Here is a 22,383-nt window from a genome sequence, read left to right on the forward strand (position 1 = left end):
CTACGTCTTAAGAAATTTCTCCTGCTGCTTTGAGAAGCACGAAGTGGAATATTCGAGAACCTTTGGTTCTGCCAGAATTAAAAGGGGATTTATGCAGGCGTGACTGCTAAGTTTACTTTCGTCGAAGACGCGTTTAATTAGTTAAACCATTTCGTACGTCTGTTATACTTTACATTCAAAAGAGTTCTCGCTGCTTAAGTGAAACTCATTAAGTTGAAAGGTATTCTTCTTCTGAGAAAGTTATTCTCAGCTACGACTGTGTTGGTGGAAATCAAAAATCTAGAAGGGTACTATTGAATTACAATTTTTTCTATTAGATATATTCCAGAACAACATAAAAATGATTTTTTATATTACAATCAATTAGAATGAGTTTAAAAATGATGAGAAACACGACGAAGAAGCGGGATCTTCTTTAAAATTTCAACTTTTTAAAATCTAATGTCGACGCCTCGATACCATACCGCTCCACGTCATACTTTTTTGAATAATTTTATGATTTTTTTAAACAAATTTAATAAACAAATGCATTATTCGGTCAACTTTCGATGACAATTTTCTTTTCGACGTCAGTCTTTTTTATTGGGAACTCATTGAAAATTTTATTAGCAATCATACTCATTTGATCAATTTTATGATTTTTTTTTCAATTCAATAAACAAATGCATTTATCAGGCATTTGTCGATAGAAAAATTCTTTTTTTCTTCTGGGTCAAATTTTTAAATTAGGAACTTCATGATAACTTCAGCAAAATTAATTATTTTCTAGAATTATTTTATGATTTTTTAAAACAAATTTAATAAACAAATGCATTATTGGGGAATCTGTTGACGGAAAAATTCGTTTTTTTTTAATGTCAGATTTTTAATTATGATATTTATAATAAATTCAGCAACATTCATAATGAGTTGATCAATTTCATTAATTTTTTAAACAAATGTATTAATCAGGCATTTGTCGATACAAAAATTCGTTTTTCTCGTGTCAACTTTTTGAATTTGGAACTTCATGATAATTTCAGCAAAATTCATAATTTCTTTATTAATTTTATAAATTTTTTAGGCAAATTCAATAAACAAATGCATTATTCGGGCATCTGTCGATGAAAAATTGTTTTTTTTTCAACGTCAGTCTTTTAAATTGGGAACCTAATGCAAATTGTATTACCAATCATACTTATTTGAACAATTTTATGATGTTTTATGCAAATTTAATAAACAAATGCATTAATCTAGCATTTGTCGATAAAAAAATGGTTTTCTTTTTTTATTTCTACTTTTTAAATTAGGAAATTCATGATAACTTCAGCAAAATGCATAATTTTTAAAATAATTTTATGATATTTTAAAATAAATTTAACAAACGAATGCATTATTCGGGCATCTGTGGACGGAAAAATTAGTTTTTTTTATGTTAGTCTTTTTAATTGGGAACATCATGATAATTTCAGTGAAATTCATAATTAATTGATAAATTTCATATTTTCATTTAAGCAAATTTAATAAACAAATGCATTATTCGGGTATCTTTCGATACAAAAATATTGTTTTTTGACGTCAGTTTTTTTAATTGGGAACTTAATAAAAATTTCATTACTAATCATACTTATTTGATCAATTTTATGATTTTTCAAAACAAATGCATTAATCAGGCATTTGTCGATAGAAAAATTCATTTTTTTCTATGTCAAGTTTTATAATTTGAAACTTCATGATAACTTTAGCAAAATTCATAATTTTTAGATCAGTTTTATAATTTTTTTTAAACAAATTTAATAAACCAATGCATTATTGAGGCATTTTTTGACGAAATTTTTTTTTTCGATCTCTGACTTTTAATTGGGTTCTTTATAATAAATTCTGCAACATTCATGATGAGTTGATAAATTTTATGATTTTTTAGAATAAATTTAACAAACAAATGCATTATTCGGGCATCTGTAAACGGAAAATTTCGTTTTCTTCGATGTCAGTCTTTTTAATTTAGAAGTTCATGTTGATTTTAGTAAAATTCAAAATTGGTTGATAAATTTTATGTTTTCATTCAAACAAATTCAATAAGTAAATGCATTATTCGAGAATCTGTCGATGAAAAAAATTTTTTTTCCACGTTACTCTTTTTAATTGGGAACTTAATAAAAATTTTATTGCCAATCATACCTATTTGATCAATTTAATGATTTTTTAAAACCAATTTATTAAACAAATGCATTAATCAGGCATTTGTCAATAGAAAAATTCGTTTATTTTCTGTGTCAACTTTTTTAATTAGGAACTTTATGATAACTTCAGCAGAATTTATAATTTTTTGAATTAATTTTATGATTTTTTAAAACAAATTCAATAAAGAAATGCATTATTGGGGCATCTGTCGATGGAAAAATTCATTCTTTTTGATGTCGGAATTTTAATTAGGATCTTCATATTAAATTCAGCAACATCTATGATAAGTTGATAAATTTAATATATTTTTAAAACAAATTTGACAAAACCATGCTTTCTTCAGGCAACTATGTACGGAAAAATTCGTTTTTTTCGAAGTCAGTCTTTTGAATTAGGAACTTCATGATGATTTTAGCCAAATTTATAATTTTTTGATAAATTGTATATTTTTTTAAAAAGAAATTGAATAAACAAATGCATTATTCGGGCAGCTGGCGATAGAAATTTTTTTTTCGATGTCAGCCTTTTTAATTGGGAACTTAATGAAATTAAGATCTGTATCAGTTAATGTTCCAATAGAACGAAAAAATGATTCGATAATTTTGGCACCGTGAAAGTTTCTAATTAAAAAAGTTAAAATAGAAAAAAAGAATAATTTTTGTGTGAACAAATGCCTGATTAATGCATTTGTTTAATAAATTTGTTTTTAAAAATCATAAAATTGATCAAGAAATTATTAATTTTGCTGAAGTTATCATGAACTTCATGATTAAAAAAGTTGAAATAGAAAAAAACGAGATATTCTGTCGACAAATGCCTAAATAATTCATTTGTCTATTAAATTTGTTTAAAAAATCATAGGATTAATAAAAAAATTATCATAAAGTTCCTAATTAAAAAATTGACAATGAAAAACACGAGTTTTTCTGTCGAAAAATACAAGATTGCTGCATTTCTTCATTAAATTTATGTATCATATAAAAAATTATAATCTTGAGAGAAAATTTGTCTCAATATAATATTGTTTTCATTCGAATTTCTTACAATACAACTTGAAAAATGCATGATTATGGAAAATCGTGAAAAACATTGTTTCAACAAAAATTTGTTTATAAAAAATCTTTTTGTTTATTATTTAATATTGGATCAGCTTTAAATAATGTTACTGTATGCAACTTAGGAGATTTCAACAATTAAACTTTTATTGGCGAGTACCAAAAACGTCAAATAGAAAATATTGCCATTTTTTTCGTCATGTTTGTTTATTTATAAAAAAATTGAAAAGCCAATTACCAAATCAGGCTCGTCAACTCTCTTAGAAATCTTATCAGATTACAAATTAAAAAAGAATTGAATTTTTCGGAAACAAATTAGTAAATGAAAATGGTTTCTTGGGGATTGGCAGCGATTCGTCACTTGATTCACACTAAATATGGACAATTTATGTAAAAAAGAGTTTTTTAAATAAATGAATAAATGTTATTAAATAATTTGTTATTTTTAAGCAAAATTCATAAAAAAGATTCATATTTGGTATTTTTGATCAAAATAAATGAAGTTTTTCCTATGAAATAGATAACATTTAATCATTGTTTAAGCAAATCTAATTTAAAAATGCATTATTTGGCTATTTTTTAGGAATTAAACTTGTTTGTTCTTGTGTGCAATCAAATATTAATAACACATTTTTGAACTTTTTTTAATATTTCGATAACGACTCACTATTTTTATTTTTATTTGCAATGTAGTAAATAAAATTTTCTTAGACAATGCATTTTTAAACGATATCAGTAAAACAAAAAGTGTCTTGCTTAAAATTCGTTTGATTTCATAATAATATACCAACCTGTGAATAACTTTTAAAAATCTTGTATTATATAGTGTGTATGGCTACGTTAATTAAATTAGTAATAAAATTATAAATAGTTCATCGTTATCAAATTATCAACAAAAGTTTAGAAATGTGTTATTAACAGGTGATTACACACGAAAAGAACAAGTTTAAATGCTGCGAAATAGCAAAATAATGCATTTGTTAATTTCGTTTAATAAAGCAATTATCAAATGTTATAGATTATTATGAAAAAAATCGTTGCTAAATAAGTGGCTGTCAATTCTGTGAAAAAGTAGCATTTTATTTATAAACACATAAGATAATAAAAAATTATTTGAAAAATTGTTGTTTAAAATAATAAATTGTTTACTGTCATCAAAATGTTCTTAGAAATTTAAAAGTTAATTATTAACAGTAAATTAAATCGGAGAAATCAAGTGTGTACCAACAGAAATAGCCAAATACTGCATTTGTTAATTAAGCTAGTTTAAACAATTATTAACTTTTATTTTTTAACCAAATTTGATACTAAGATTATATTTCCAAGTGATGTATCATCGATATCATAGAAAAAACTATATTGATTCCATTAAAAATACCACTTATGAATATTTTTTTATAAAGATTGCTTTTAAAATAACAAATTATTTTTAAACTTTGTACAATTAAACTCTTAAGGAATAACATTCAGGGAAAACTATTTTGTTAGAGGCCGTGAATAAATAACATGGAGTTTTTTTTAATTTGCAATTTTCATAAAAAATATAATAGTTTATATTTTAAATTAAAAACAGTTACTTTGAACCAAAAAGACGAATTTTCGATAAAATAGTTGAATCCTCAACCAAACAGATTTAACTAGCATTATGAATCTTCAACAAAAGAAGAAAATCAGTTTCTAAAATAACTGTACCAATTTTAATTATAATTAAAATTTCAACCAACACATATTTTTATTTTAAGTAAAAAGCAGATGAATTCGTTTAAAGACGAAAAATTTTAAATAAAATAATTGAATCCTTAATTAAAGCGGATTAATTTTTAAGTCAACAGTTATATTGTTAAAAAAAGTGTTTTCCCACCAAAGAAGAGAATTTTTTTAACAATGTTCATCAATTTCCAAAGAAATAATTACATTTTCAACCAAGAGGATTATTTTTCTACTAAAGGAAAAAGTTTAAATAAAAAACATCAATATTCCCTGGCAAAAAATTAATCACCTTGTTTGTTGACAGTGCAACTGCTTGTTTGGAAATTTATCTATTTTAATTGGAGATTCAAGTCTTTTTTCTAAATTCTTCTTTATCGGATAAATCCACCTGTTTTTATTTAAAATTAAAATCGTATTGGGTTGAAATATAAACTATAGCTTAAATTTAGGTTTTTTTTAAAAGATCATTTTTTGTTGTTCAAGATTTAGAATTTTAGTGAAAAATGTATCTCTTAGTTAAAAAAATAACAATGCTTTTGTTCAGAATTTAACTGATTGGTAGCAAACTCCTTTTTCAATTGAATATGATTTTTTAAATGAAAGTTAAACCATTGCATTTCTAGGTAGACTTTATCACTTTGAAGTTTAAAAATTCAACTTTATTTCAACCCTTGTTGGAAGCTCTTTATTTTTATTTAAAAGTTAATCTTTTTTCGTTAAAAAGAATGTTTTTTTATGAAAACTAATCTTTTTTGGCCAGGCATTTAAATATCTTCTTTCAAATTCGTCCTTATTTATTGAATTAAACATTTTTTTATTTAAAATATCAACTATAAATTTTGTTGTTGAGAAATCATCTGTTTTGGTTATAATTTAACTACTTTGTTATAAATTTGTCTTCTTGGTGACATTTTTTTTCATTTGAAAATTTAAATGTTTAATTTCTCGTAAAACTTAGTATTTTCTCTTTAAAAATTTAGTTTTTTTTTTGTTAGAAAATTAAGATTCTTGCTTGAAAATTCATCTTCTCGCTTAAAACTGAACTATTTTGTTGCATTTTTTGAAAAGTAATTGTTTTAAACAAAAGATGAATCTGTTTCATTTTTTATTATAAATTTCTCCTTTTTAGTTGAAAATTCACCTATTTGATTTCAAATGGACCAATATAGTTTCAAATTTGTCCTTTTCAGTAGAAAATTAATCTTCTTATTTAAAACTTTACTACTTGGTTTTTTAGTTGAACCACGTTGTTAAAAATTAAATTACCCAGTTAAAGATTCTTAATTTAAGTTGAAAAGGTTAGATTGAAAATTTAATTATTTTGTTGCAAATTTGATTTTTTCGGATCACATTAATTTTTGTAATTAAAAATTTACCTATTTCATTTTTTTATTCTACATTTACTGTTCTGAGTTAAAAATTTAGCTAATATGGTTGAAATTTTTACTAATTTATTAAAATCTGATTATTCTAGTTGAAGGTTCTTCATTTTAGTTGAAAATGATTTGGTTAAGAAATTGAACTGTTATGTTGATAATAAGTATTTGCTGTTGTTTGAAATTCATTTTTTAAACTGAAAATCAACTATTTTACTTCGGGTAAAATTTTGTATTTCTTCCTGAAACGCTGCGAATCCGGTAGAGTGTTGCTTTTAAAAATCGATAAAACAATTTGAGAAACTCGGTAAAGTGAAAAATCAAATGATGCAGAGTGACATTTGTTGGGATTGAAAAGCGTGTAAGAATTCCGACTACAAAGGAAAATGTGAGGAAAAATGATAAAGAGGCAAAAATGGTGACGCTTATTGTCAGGGTCTTCTTACATTCTCACAATCAAATATTTCTTTGTTCAACAATGAATAAACTCCGTCTCTATTCTGCACTAAAAAAGTAAAATATTTCAAGGAAAAAAAACAGAAAGATTAGTCTTCATTATAAAGCTTTTCTTTGTTTTCTTCTATTTTAATGTGAAAAAAAATAAGCTCGGAATCTCTGATTTTGTAATTTAGAAAACATAAAAATTACCTGAAAATATTTTCGAAAAAATTTTCAAATTTAAGAAATATACGAAATTGTATAAGTAGTATACTAAAAATTAATTTCATTAATAAAATCTTAATGTTTTTGATGGGAAGAGAGATTCGAAAAGTTTATGCAAAAAATATTTTCAATATAAAGGTAATAAATCCAAAGGTATTGAAACTTAGAAGAAATTCTAGCAGTGATTTAATCTATTAAAATAAAATTATTGCTTTTTCAATAAAATATATTAATTTATAACCAATATTAAACATTTTCAGTTCAAACATTAATTTTCAACAAAATATGAGATGATTCCATTTTAGGTTAAAAAATTAATGGTTCTTAAAGAAAGCAAAATTAAACATAATACTTAAATTTTTTATTTTTACAACTACATTAATAAATCCTTAACTGAAAAAAAGAATTTTTACACAATTATTTACAGCTTCAGCTGAGTAATTGAATTTTTAACCAGAAAAATTCATTATTAAGTAATTTTGGATTTGTCACCCAAAAAAAGCTAAAATTTGGTTGTAATTTATTTTTTTATGAGACGCTTCATTTTTGTTATCATCGTGAAAAATAATATTACAATTAAATAAATTAAATTTTTGTACAAAAAATTGCTTTTAACCCTTTTTTCTCACAAAACACATGATGAGAATGTTTTCGTTAAAGTTGAAAGAGCTTTCACAAAAGAGAATTCACAATAACTTTTTTTAAATGGTTTTTTACAGTTTTTTTAGTAGTATATTCGTTAGCTGAAAATATTTTTTTGGTTTCAAAGCAACCAAATGCAATTTTAAGTAATACTGTTCATTTTAAATCAATAAGTGGACGTTTTCTAACACGATAAATACATTTTTTCTCGAAAATACAAACTTTCAATAAAGAAAATGAATATTCAAACTAAACAACACAAGTGATTGAATCGTACGTGATCTTAAATTCGGGGCGGGGGGGGGGGGGGGGGGGGGGGGGGGGGGGGTATATTTTTGAAATTTTTTGTCGGATATTTATCGGACGGTTGAAAATGGTTGGTCTTAAAATTCAACTATTTGGTTAAAAATTTCTTTTCTTTTGGGTTGGAATTAATTTTTTAAAGTCAAATTTAACTATATTTTTCCGGTTAAATTTCTATTCTTCTTTCTTAGAAATTTAATTATTTTTTTTTGAAGAGAGTGTAGATTGATGATTAAAAGTTCATCTTTCTAGTTAAAAAATGAAATATTTCGTTGATTTTCTTTTGATTATTTTTTTCGACTGAAAATTGAGCTATTCCTTATATTAGAGTAAATTATTTTTTCTAGTTGAAGCTCCAATTACTTGAGTGAAGTGGTATTGATTGGCGTAATTCGTTTTTGTCACTCTCTTTCCTTTTTATATTGAAATGAATCACTCCAATTAAATAAATTAAAAAAGTTTTGCACTCTCAGTAAGCACTTGATATCTGAAGAACCCCAAAGCACTTGAATTTTAAGTACACTGCGATTTAAAACTTCTACTAGAGAGCTAGAAAACTCAGGTTGAAGTACAGATGAATTTCATTTACCTAGAATTCCGCATTGTAAGGTGGAAGTTTAATTAGGTACGGGTGAAAAAATATTATCAACATGCCAGTAAAGTTTTTGAGAGCAGTTTGAAGTGAATAAAAAAAAACTAAAAGCTATTTGGACGAAATATAGTTTTAGAGTTACGAGGTAGTTAAATTGTTTTTAAATCCAGGACAAATTTTCTATCCCAAACGACTAATTTTTAACAAAAAATTCTGAATTTAACTAAACGATATGAATGTTTTACTTTTTGACAATATTATTTAATTTCCTATGAATTAGACGATTTTTTTGAAAAATTGCAGCGAAAAACACGAATTTTCAACCGAAAAAATAATTTTTTACCCGAAAAGACGAATTTTTTTTACAATGAAAGTAAAATTTTTAACCCAAAAAATGATTGATTATATATTTAATTTTTTACAAATTTAATATTTTTTAACAGATAATTGCATTTTCAACCAAAAAAATTAGTTGTAAATCACGAAGATAATTTCATACCAAAGAAGAAGAGTTTATAAAAGTCTAATTGTAAACCCTAAAAAAATTACTTTTTGACAAAACAGTTGAATTTTCAACCAATTAAATAAACTTTTGAGCAAGTAATTGAATATGTAACCAAATACATGAATTTTTAAACAAGAAGATAATTTTGAACCATAAAAGTTTTACCCAAAAAATGACTTTTTGACAAAAATATTGAATTTTGTACAAATTAGATAAATTATTTAAAAAATAATTGAATTTGCAACCAAAAACATAAAATTTCAACCGAGAAGATAAATTTTATAACTTGAAGGACGAATTATTTACAAAGAAAGTTGAAGTTTTAACGCAAAAAATGACTATTTGATGAAGTGATTAAATTTTCTACAAATTAGATACATTTTTTAAAACAAATTACAACCGACAACATTATTTTTCACGAAAAAAATCATTTTTTACCCAGAAAGATGAATTATTCACAAACAAAGTTGAGTTTTTAAACAAAAAATTCCTTTTTCAAAAAATTATTTAATTTGATATAAATTAGACCATTTTTTAAAACAAATTGCAACCAAAAACACGAATTTTCAACCGAAAAAATAATTTTTTACCCAAAAAGACGAATTTTTTTACAAAGAAGAAAAAAAGTATAATTTTGAACCCAAAAAGAAAGAACTTTTTGACAAAACAGTTGAATTTTGTAAAAATTAGATCAATTCTTTAACAAATCATTAAATTTGCAAATAAAAAAAATGAATTTTTTACCAAATAAATAATAGTAAACGAAAATAAAATTATTATAAAAAAGTGGAATGTTTAATCGAAAAGATGACTTATTCACAAAATTATTGAAATTTCTACAAATTCGGTACATTTTTTAGCAAATTACAACCGAAAACATGATTTGTTAACCAAAAAATAATATTGGATAAAAAAAAACTAAGAATCACTTTTTGAGCAAATTGATGAATTTTCGGAAAATTAGGTGAATTTGTTAAGAGATAATTCAATTTGTGACAACAGACATCAATTATTAACCAAGTAGATGATAGTATACCAAAAAGAATGAATTATTACAAAAAATAGTGGAAATTTTAACCCAAAAAATTACTTTATGACAAAATTATTGAATTATCTACAAATTGGATTAATTTTTGAGCAAGAGATTGCGTTTGCAAAGAAAATAAATGTTGAACCTAAAAGACAACATTGTGTCCAAAAATACTAATTTTTAAAGAAATTTAGCAATTTTTAACCAGAGGATTAATTTTTGACCAAACTAGATAAATTTTTAACAAAATATTTAAATTTTCAATAATAAGATTAGACTTAGATCAAGTATTTTAATACTGAAATTTAAAAAAAATCATCAACCAAATCGTTGAATTTTTTGACAAAAAAATTTGAACATGTAACCCCACGAAGACAAACTGTTAACAAAAAAGTTCAATCTCTAACACAAAAAATGACTTATTGACCAAATTATTTGATTTTTCAAAAAGTAGGTTAATATTTAACTAAATCATGAACTTTTTAAACAAAAACATAACTGCTTGAAAGAAAATATAATTTTCTGTCGAAAAACATAAACTTTCAATCAAACTAAGACATATCGAGCCAAACAATAAATTTTTAATAAAATATTTTAACTTTCTACCAAGCAGTGCAAGTTTAATCCAAGAAAATGAAATAAGAAAATGAATGTACCATATAAAATTGAATAATTATATTTTGTAGTTGAAAAAATTAATTTTTAGCTGAAAAAACGCAGTTTTGATAAAATAGTACAGTTTTAACAAAAAATTTAAATGTTTATCGATAGCTTTAATTGTCTACGACAAGTTTGAAATATACAAGAAAAAAACTGAATTTTACTCGAAGTAGAATAGTTACATATAAAATTAGAAAAATTAATTAAGAAAAAAATGATTAAAAAAGCGAATTATCAACAATAGAGTTCAATTTCTTAATCAAACTGTTTTCAACTAAAGTCAATAATCTTCAAATAGAATAATGAGTTTTTGAAAAATTCGTTCAACTTTCAACCAAGTAATTGAATAATTTGTTCGTTATTTGCAAAAAAACAAATTTGCAAGAAAAGAGTTCACTTTTAAGCTAAAATGAATTATTTTCAATCAAAAAAATAACTTTCAAGAAAGTAGAAAGTAGTTCAACTTTCAACTAAGTAGTTAAATTTGGCATCAAGAAGATTACTCTAATAGAATCTCATGTAATCCAGAGTAATCCTGTGCAATCAGGGATAACTTTAGGCCCTAAAGTTTTTTCCAGGGGAGAGGAAAACTGCAGAAAACCACCTTGAGATAGCCTGTTTTTATTACAGTTGAGATTAAAGGTAGACATTCGATCCTACCTATTGAATGCACAGAATCATCCTCTACGTCAAATAGCTTGCTCGGCATAAGTTAAAATGTACGTCGCAGATGGCCACCTATCCGAGTGCTATCCGCGCTCCAAATTTCTGGACATATGGATTCTTCTCGAGTCGAGATTAACCTCCTAATTTTATTTTTATATTTTACTAGCAGACCCGGCCACGTATTGCTGTGGCTCAGCTATAATACGTTGAATTTATATTATTTTTAACTTGGCGCAAAGAAAACAAAATTGAGGTCATTAAATGCGATAAAAAGTATCCTATCCTTTGAGTTGGACTAAATTACACACAGTATACAACATTTTATCAAGATCGGTTAAGTAGTTTCAGAGTTTACTGGTGACAAACATTCTGACACGGGATTTTTAAATATAATGAAGATAGCAGATGTAGGATATTTTTAAAAAATGGAGAAAGTCGTTTTAAAGATAGGGTATATTACTCTAGATTCAACTTTCTGTTCCGATTTCACCGCTTTATTGGACTACTTTCATATGAAATAATACGCCGATGGAAAAGTTTCTTCATCAGAGATGAAAACTTTTATCGATAAAGTCAAAGTGTCTGGAAAAATGCCATTTTATAAGAAAACGATGGCTAAAGTGTGTTTTTTCACCCAATAAAAATTTAATCAATCATAGGAGAAGGATAGTCAAGTTAGAGGTAATATTTCATATTCGTTCTCGTTCTTATTTATTAAAATTATTTTAAAGGGATCCGGGGCATAAGGGCGTCAGTGCAAAATTTCGAAACTGCGTTTTATTGGCTTAAACTATTTTATTTTCAAAATTTACTGGAGATCTTAATTTGAAATTAAGAAATGTTGAATTCATGTAAAAAGATAAATAAACTAATATAAAGGTTTAACCAAAAGAGATCAACTTTCAAAAAAGGGATAAGAATTTTAAATAAAATTGTTGAATATTCAACCAACAAAGGTTTTTCAATCAAGAAAAAAAATTCTGGTGAAATTATAATATGTAGGGAAAAATTCTTTTAATTCAAAATAAAAACTGTGAATAACTATTTATTTTTTAAGTTATTTCTTTTATTTACTTTAAGGTTATATAAACATAATTTTCCTAAATTTCTTGAGAAACTTCCAAAAGATTTTTGGAGATTTCAGATATGTTGAAAAAGTAAGTAAATAATTTTCAACAAAATTTTAGGAAAATCTAGATCGAGTTTAGAAGATATGTTAGAATTTTTACGCTTAGAAAAAGCTGAAAAATATTCGATAAATTTTCCAAAATCTTTCAAAATTTACTGAAATTCTTGCATACTTTTTAAGTTGATTGAACTTTTTCCTAAAATATTGAAAAAATTCTTTAAAATTAAAAAATTCCCATACTAACTTTCAGATTATTTTGTGAAATTTTTAAGTTTCAAGTTCAAGTTTAAAATTATTTTTGTATCTTTTTAAAATGTCTAAATCCATTGCTCCCAAATTCTTTCGAATATCTTCTACAGTTTTCTAATATGGCAAATTAAAAAATTTTCCTTCAAAATTTTTTGCATTCTTTTCCGAAATTTCAGGAACATTTTTTCTTCTTGACTAACAAATATTTCTTTGTTAAAAATTGAATTATATTGTGTAAAATTCATCATTCCAGTTGAAAATTTCTTTAATTTGTTCAAAATTAATTTTTGGGGGAGAAGATTCTTAATTTAAATTAAAAATTCATCTCTGCGGTTGAAAATTGAAATACTTTGTGAAAATTTCCTTTTTTCCGGTTGAAAATAAATTTTTGTTAGCTTAAATTTTAAATATTTGATTTAAAATTCAACTTTGTGTTTGAAAAATAATGCACTTTTTAATCAATTCATTTTTGTTTGGTAAAAACTTAATAATTTTGCACAAAGCTAGTGTTTTAGGTCTATAAATTCAAAATTTTTGAGGATATTTATTTTACTTAATGACCGAAAAATATTTCGTAATTGAAAAATCAACTTCTTTCTTAAAAACATGTAATTGCACTTGAAATTTGGCGTGTTTTGTTAAAAAATCACTCTTTAATCTTAAAAAATAAAAATAAATTCCTCTAAAATTTTCTGCATTTTTTTCCGAAATTTCGGAAAATTTTATTCTTTTTCACTAAAAAATATTTCTGGGTTAAAAATTGAATTACAGTGTGTAAAATTCATAATTTTAGTTAAAAATTTCTTTAATTTGTTAAAAATTAAATTTTTTAGGAGAAGATTCCTAATTTAAATTTAAAGTTTATCTCTGGGGTTGTTAATTAAAATACTTCGTAAAAAATTCGTCCTTTTCGATTGGAAATGAATTTTTGTTAGCTGAAATTTGAAATATATGGTTTTAAAATTCAACTATGTGATTGAAAAATCATGCATTTTTTTTTAATCGATTCATTTTTGTTTGTTAAAAATTCAAAAGTTTTTTACAAAGTTAGTATATTGGGTTTAAAAATTGCAAATTTTTAAGTATATTTATTTAACTTATTAACTGAAAAATATTTTGTAGTTGAGAAGTCAACTTTTTTCTTAAAAATTCGTAATTGCACTTGAAAATTGTTGTATTTTTTTAAAAATGCACTTATTAGTCTTGAAAAATATACAAAGTTTCCTTTAAAATTTTCTGGATTTTTTTCCGAAATTTCGGAAAATTTTTTTCTTTTAGACCAAAAAATTGGTATAGGTTAACAATTGAATTGCATTGTGTAAAATTCATATATTTACTTGAAAATTTCTTTAGTTTGTTAAAAAGTCATTTTTTGGGTAAAATATTCATAAATTAATTTAAAAATGTATTTTTTAGGTTTAAAATTTAAACATTTTGTAAAAAATGCGTTATTTTCGATTAAAAATGAATTCTTTTAGCTGAAATTTCAAATATTTGGTTAAAAATTCAATTGTTTGATTGAAAAATCATGCATTTTGATTAATTCAATTCATTTTTGTTCGTTAAAAATTGAATAGTTTTTTGTAAAGCTAAATGTTTTAGAACTGAATTTATTATATATACTGAATTTATTTTTCGGGTAAAAGATACATAATCTCGATTAAAAATGTATCTCCTTGATTGCGTGCATTAAAATGTTCGAATGAAAAATCTTTTTTGTTAGAAATTAATTTTTTAACAATTAATTTAAGCATTTGGTTTAAAATTGAACTTTCGGATTTAAAGATACCCTTTTTGCAGGAAATTCATATGTGCGGATTTAAAGTTCATATTTAAGAATTGAAACTTCATAATGCCGATCTGAAAATTAATTTTCTTCGTAGAAAATTGAGTCTTGACAGAACAAATTAATTTTTTGAAATGTCAATTTAACTATTCCATTTTGGGTTAAAATTTTTGTGTAAGTTGAAAAATGTAACTAACTGGTTTAAAATTTATGTAACTTGTTGAAAACTGATCTGTTTTTGGTAGAAAATTAATCCTTTTTTATAAAAATTCAACTATTCTTTTTAAAATGTATGTGTTTTGTTAAAAAGTTGCCTTTCTCAGTAGAAAATTATAGTTCCCGGTTTAAAATTCATCTTTTCAGTTGAAGATTCACCTTTGGGTTGAAATTTTTTTGTTGGCAATTCAACATTTTCGAGGAAATTTATTTTCTTTTTTTTCAATGAAAAATCTTTCTTGGATAAAAAATTTAGCTACTTTGTTAAAAATTCGCAATTTTATTTGAAAATTATTATATATTTTGTTAAAAATTCATTTTCCATATTGAAGATTTATGATTTCTGATAAAAATTTAGCTCTTTGGTAATGCAAATTGTGGGTTGAAAATTAAATTTTTTTATTAATATTTGATATTTGCAGATTAAAAGTTCATGTTTTTTTTTTATTGAAAATTCATGTTTTTGAATTGAAAATTAATCTGTTTTGTAGAAAAATTGTTTTAAAAAAATTAATTTGGTTAATGAAAATTTAACTATTACAATTTGAGTGATAATTTTTTTTTAAATTCCAAGTTTTGTTGAAAATTCAATGATTTTGTAGCAATCTCGTCTTTTGGATTAAGAATTTAGCATATTTTATAAAATTTCTTTTCTTTATTGACTGAAAAATCTGTCTTGGTTGAAAATTAAACTACTGCAATCAAAAATCATACTTTAAAATTTAAGTATTTTGTTAATAAATATATTGCTAATAAATTTGTGTAATGTTTTACAAAAGTTGTTCTTCAGAGAACGATGTTATTTTTCGAAAGAAAACTCGTTTCCATGACATATTCGTTTTCTGAGTTATCTATACGAATCCTTCTGTCTGTGAAAACTTTGGATCTACTAGAAAATCCACGACGCTTCGAGGAATGTGTCTCAAGGGATCCATGCTCTCATCCCTGCAGAATATCGAGCAGCTACATATTTGATTTCCTTTATCTTTACTACTCGCGCTATCTCTATCGAGTCGGAAATAAAATAGCTAAAAGATTAAGAAGTCGGTCATTTTAAGAAGAGTTTTACTTTTCACTGATGTAGAACCCACGAACAATGAGTTAAAATCCCAAGAGGCTCAATAAAACTGAAAGAATCTAAAAATAAATAATCAATGAATAAATAAAATTTTTGACGAGTTCCGATATCTTTAGTAGCTTAAGCAAAAAGCGCCCGACCGGCAATCGGAAATGCTGTGGTTCGGTTCCCAGCGGAGTGAGGGGAGAAGAAATTTTTCAGAAAAAAATTAATTAAAAAAAAGTATATTTTAAACTGCTTTATAACTTTTAGCATTGAGAATTTTTAGAAGCAGCTTTGTTGTAGATATATCACTATTTATTGATATATGTTAGAAGCTAAAGTAATTGCAACACTAACAAAAATAGTTAATTTATTTATCGAATCGCCACTTTTTCAAATTTATAGCGTTTCAAGCCAATCATAGTAGGGTTGATCGAAAAAACAACATTAATTTATGAGGACCCTGAAAAGTAGCTTATAGCTTATAGGGATCCTAAAAAAGTATAATAAATTTAGTTAAGCTTTTAAGCTAGAACGTTTCTACTAATGAATATAAACTAAAATAAAATCTAATCAGTTTATGAAATCATAATTTGAAAAAGTTACAAACACTTAAAAATATGCTACTTCTCCACTTAGTTCCATTTCCGAATTCCAAAATTCTGTTTTACGACCGACTCTCTTTGACAAATTTTGCCTAAGAATTTATTGCTCAGAAAAATTCGGAGCTTCTTCCCGTGAATTAGAATAAAAAATATTAAGATTTTGAAACTTGAAAAAGATAACTTTTGATAAAAAAACAAAAGTTAAATCTTTATTATAAAAAATTTAACTAGAAATAAAAGTTTTGAACAAAGTGGGATTTTTAACCATAAAATATGAATTTTTTAAAACAGCAGTTATAAAACAGTTGACTTTTCAACTCAAAAAAAGCGATATTTCAAAAAAATTGTTAAATTCATTGAGCGGGCATACATTAAATATTTAAAGTTGTTTTCTAAAATTTTTAACCACGTTCCCCCTATGTTTTAAAATTGAACAAAGCAGCTTAAATTTCAAGCCAGTAGTCACATTTAGAATAAAAAATATTATAAATTTTAAACTTGAAAAACATAACTCTTGAGAAAAATGCAATAGTTAAATTTTGATTTAACAAAATTTAAATGGAAATAAAAGTTTTAAAAAACATTTAGATTTTGAACCGGAAAATAAGGATTTTTCAAAATAAAAGTTTATTTTTAACGAAACAAATGAATTTTTTAGAAAGTTGTTCAACTTTAATCTGTAGCTGTTATTAAAAAAAAATTATTGTAAGTAAAAAAACAGTTGAATTTACATTTGAAAACGAATTTTCGATAAAAGAATTAAATCTTCAACTAAAGCCGAATAATTTTCTACAAAATACAAAAAGTTTTAGTAAAATGAAGAGAAAAAAAAAGGATTTTTAACCAAGTAATCTAATTGCTACTAAATAGTTTTATTTTCTATCATATTATTTCATTTCCCAGCAAAAAAGACGAATTTGTTATCTAACAAGTACATATTTAACAAAACAGTTAATTTTAAAGTAGAACAGATTAATTTTAAAACAGACAGTTGCATTTTCAATCAAAAAACGAGATTTCTACGAAAATAAATGAATTTTTAAAACAAAAAAACGAATATTAAAAAAATTAGTGAATTTTCATCAAAACAAAATTTTGTATTGATTAAAGGATAATTGTAAATAATTTGTTTAATTTCTAACCGATAAAGAGGAAAAGAAAAGTTAAATTTTGAATTAAAAAAAATTTTTTTTCACGATTTAAAAATGATAATGGATCAATATCGTGTTGAAATTAATTATGCAAATTCATGGCTCTCATGCGTTACTTTATAATAGAGCTTGATTTTCGAATTTCAAATTTTCTTTTTATTTATATTTTTCTCATTTCCAATAAAAAATTGTAAATCTTTTTACTAATGGAAAAGATAATTCAAGGTTTCTTTAAAACAAGATGGGTACAATTTAACTAATTACTAGGAAACATTTTCTGGAAATTCTACAGATTCGATTAGCAAAAAGTAAGCGACCCAAGGTTTGTTGAAAATGACATATTCCATAGTACTTATTTTCAAAATATTGCCTTTGTTTTTTTTAACAAAGTTAACCAACAAAAATAATTCCTTACAATCTTAAAATTGTAATGAATCAATATGGGATATATATTACCCATTTGTTACAAATATTTAGCAAAATTCGTAAAAATTATTTGCCATCAATAAAAATCAGCTTGAATATGTATAAAAATTGATGGAATTTAAGCAAATACTAAAACAAATTTACAGATCCGATTAGCCAAAAGTTAGGCACCCAAGATTGTCAGAACATCACTGATTTGATTAACAAAAATATCTCATAATTAAATAGTCGAAAGACCAATTTCTTAGTAAAAGAAAAAAGACATTTAGTATTAGTATTTAGTATTAGCAAAGCTATTTAGTACACAGTAATAGTTAAATAAGAGGTTATAAAAATGAAAATAATACAGAACAGAATAGTTTAATAAAAAAATAAGATTATGCAATATTTTTAAGTTTAATAAAACTGTAATAATGTCTTCATGCGCTACTTTTCCACAGACTTCTATTTTTAGTTTCCAAACATTTTTATGTTTGTAAATTTATCTAATTTACCATAAAATTTTTTTATTATTCTCCAAACTTTGTAAAAATAATTTTTCTTTTATAAGGATGAACTTGAGTACCTTAAGAATTTGTTTTTTATTTTTTAGTTTTTTCTCTCACGTAAAAGATACTTTGTTGCATCTATGTATCAAGATTTTTCAAATCGTCTTTAAATTAATTATGCGTTAACAAGTTTCTTATGCGCTTCTTTTTCACAAAATCCTGTTTTTGATTTTTAATTTTATTTACTGTTGTTAATTTTTTTAGTTTTCTATCCAAAATTGAAATTATTCAAGAGAAAGTGTAACAATAAGAAATATTTTTTATAAGAATGTGAATAAATAATGGATCGGCTCATGAGCAAATTTCAATAAAGTACACTGTTTTGTCTTGTAACAAAGTTTAATAAAGAAACTTTAAAATAATCAATCCTGGCCATTTAGGGTTTTTATTTATATCAATTTTCATAAGCAATAAAGAAAGAAAGTTTATGAAGCGTAAGCAATTTTATTACTGGTAGCTATAGGTTTTGAAACATTTTTATGGAAAATTATGACACTGGTTGGTATAGATGATTTTTTATTAACAGAGTTCAGAAAATTTCCTCTTAAAAATGGCACATTTCTTACAAAAATTTAAGGAGAAAAGTTATAATTGAAAATAAATCTGTTATATTATCAGCGAATGGTACTTTACGGACAGTAGATAACTCTCCACAACCGTGGAGGCAGACAATCCACAATATCGATCAAGTTAAGAATCTTCCAGAAAAAGCTTAGCGTCTTACTCAGACTAGATGGAAAATAATTTTTTTAAATTTTAAATGAATTTGGTTTTTTGAAAAAATGATCCTTTTGAGCTAATTTTTAGCTAGGTCTTAATCGTACAAGTAATTATTTAAAACTGAATCTGATTAAGGTTCTTATTCTGATCTTTCAAATAGCTTAATAAAAAAGCACCTAACTGGAAATCAGAAGTTCCGTGGTTCGATTCCTAGTGGAGCGAAAAGAGAATGATATTTTTTTAATGATAAAAATTTAATTCTATAGTTCAAAAAATTTTGGTCTATCTAGTCTGATTAAGGCGTTGAGCATTTTCTGTTATTAAAGATTCTGGACCTTCTCGATATTGTGGAATATCTGCCTCAACGGTTGTGGGGGGTTATATGCTGTCGGTAAAGTACCATTCGCTGATGATATAACAGATTCTTTTTAAATAATCATTTGTAACAATTACACCTTGCTAAAAATTAGCGTAATTTTCTTGAAATCAAGTTCTTATTTTGATCTCTCTGATAGCTTAATGGGAAATTACCTGACCGGAAATCAGAAGTTCAGAACGGTTTGATTCGCAGTGGAGCGAAAAGAGAGGGATCTACTTTTCAAGATAAAAACTTAGCTTAAAATTAAAAAAAAAATATTTTCCATCTAGTCTGATTAGGACGTTAAGCATTTTCTGTTGTTGAAGATTCTGAACCTTATCGATATTGTGGAATTTCTGTCTCCACGGTTGTGGAGGGTTATTTACTGTCGGTAAAGTACCATTCGCTGATGATATAACAGATTATTTTTAACTTTGCTAAAAATAAGCGCAATTTTCTTGAATTAAAGTTTTTATTCCGATCTTTCTAACAGCTAATTGGAAAAGTAACTAACCGAAAATCAGAAGTTCTGTGGTTCGATTACCAGTAGAGTGAAATGAGAAGGATCTTTTTTCAAGAAAAAAATTAATTTTCAAGTAGAAACGTTTTAAATAGTTATGTTGTTCTACAATCAATTCCAGTCATACGGAGCGATATTCAGCATACCCATAATTAAAATTGAGTTTGTATTAAAATATCTCGAAATTGTGTATCGGTGTTAATAATTCGCATGGCATTCTGCGTTGATATTCGTTTTCCTATAACGAGCAAATAACCCGCGTTTGACCATTTCATTTTTAGTTAATTAGTAATCTACCTGTTTTCATTAGTTTAATAATATTTATATGTTAAACAAGGTATGCTTTGCATAAAGCAATATAAAAGTGTCATTTATTTAACGATTTATTGACATATTACTATACATAAATTCAATTTTCTGTCAATTGCATTACTTCCTGAAAAATTCGAGAAGGTGGTTGTAGATAATATTTTCGCCAAAAAATTGAGCTATCGTTTATTAGCTCGTTTTATTTTTTTAGGTCTGTTAAAAAAAATATAGACCAAACAACTTTTAAACAAAAATGAAAATTTTTGAATGAAATATTTCTGGTTGCTTTAAATATTACTTACAGAATATGCATTTGATTAATTTTTATTATTATTTATTAACTTCGACCTAATGGACGTTTTTATAAGTAGAAATTTCATTGTTTGTGATAAAAAAGAAAAAAAACTTTGTTTAGCATTTTAGACTTCGCGCGAAACCAATTAGATGCCGAATGAGAAGCATGCGCAGTTGAGTAACAAGCTCTTCTTGGAATCCCTACACAATTGGCATTTTGCATTTTCATTGAACTACTTGATTCTGAAATTCATGTTATAAAAATTTGTGTGAAATCAGACGAATTCAAGTAAATTGCAAAGAATTGAAAAAACTCAAAGATAAATTAATAAGAATTCTGAGTGAATTCGGAATGAATTCAAAAGAATTGCAAATAAATATAAATCAATTAAAATGAATAAGAAATATTTTATGGATTTCAGTAAGACTGTAGTGAATTTTGAAAACTCCATAAAAATTCAACGAAATAATGGATAGAAATACAAAATGAGTTATGAAGGATTCAGTGTGAACTAAAAATAATTCAAGTGAATGAAACAATATTATCGAAATTTTAAAAAATTCAACTAAATTTCTGATAAAAAGGAGTAAATAGAAATCTGATGAAGCTTAGAAAAATTAATTTCATATTATTAAAAAAAAGCTTTATTGCTGATGTTCAATCATTAATTTTAATAGAATTACAAATACTTGTATTTTAAGCTCGATAATACCTTAAAAAAATCTTCTTTCCATAAAATGTAAGGCTTCTTCTTTAAAAAATAACAAATGCTTTCTTGGAGGTTCATAAATTTCTAGTCTTGTGTTTGCATTGAAAAAAAAATAACAATCAATTAAGCTTATTCTTTGGACATAGAAGATTCTAGAAGATCTCTCAAAATTGTTTAAAAATATTAGAAAATGTATAGCAGTAGTTTTTTACCAAAAGGGCGAAACTTAGGGGATAGTGGTTGCAAAATTTAAAATTTGAGTAAGCACCTTCAAATTTTCATATAAATGTGACTCAACCCCTTGATTTATTTATTAGAAATAATACTAAATGCAAAAATGTCTACCCAGTGGGCACAAAATTTAACGACGTCTTTACGACATTGTTACGACATCTTTACGACAACTTTACGACATCCTATGTCCATGTCTTTTCGGTGTCTTTGCGATATCGTAAAGACATCGTCAGATCATACGACTCATTTACGATATCCAATAGATACCTTAACGACATGGACATAGGACGTCGTAAGGTTGTCGTAAAAATGTCGTAACAATGTCGTAAAGACATCGCCAAATTTTGCGCCCAATGGGTAATCATCCACTTACAGTCATTGCCTCAGGTGTATGGTCCAGTACATAAATCTGTTCCGAGTATCCGTACAAGATGTCTGAAACAAAAATGGAGCTCAATTTAATTTATTATATTCGCTCTCTTGATCAATGACGAAAATAAAAAGTCATTGAATTGCTTTCAATATTCGTAGGGCTTAATGTGAACCAATTAGGCTTTTTTTATTTTGCACATTTTGACGTTGTTTATTTTTCAAAAAAAGACTTTTTCTGCATGGAAAGATTCTAAGATTTGAATAAAGCTTACATATTTATCTCAATATTCCCATACAAAAAATGTCAAGAACTTGGTTGATCATTTTATAA

At 25.1% G+C, this 22,383-nt stretch overlaps 1 protein-coding gene across 1 annotated transcript in view; it reads right to left on the bottom strand.

The window, feature by feature from the left end:
* LOC117167489 overlaps window positions 1–22,383 on the bottom strand; it is a 240,501-nt gene that overhangs the window by 43,242 nt on the left and 174,876 nt on the right. The window contains exon 3 of the mRNA XM_033352471.1: window positions 22,054–22,115. Coding sequence (XP_033208362.1) covers window positions 22,054–22,115 — 62 coding nt within the window. The remainder of the gene's footprint in view (window positions 1–22,053; window positions 22,116–22,383) is intronic.

This window comes from Belonocnema kinseyi, chromosome 2 (assembly GCF_010883055.1).
Source record: "Belonocnema kinseyi isolate 2016_QV_RU_SX_M_011 chromosome 2, B_treatae_v1, whole genome shotgun sequence".
NCBI classification, from domain to species: Eukaryota; Metazoa; Arthropoda; class Insecta; order Hymenoptera; family Cynipidae; genus Belonocnema; species Belonocnema kinseyi.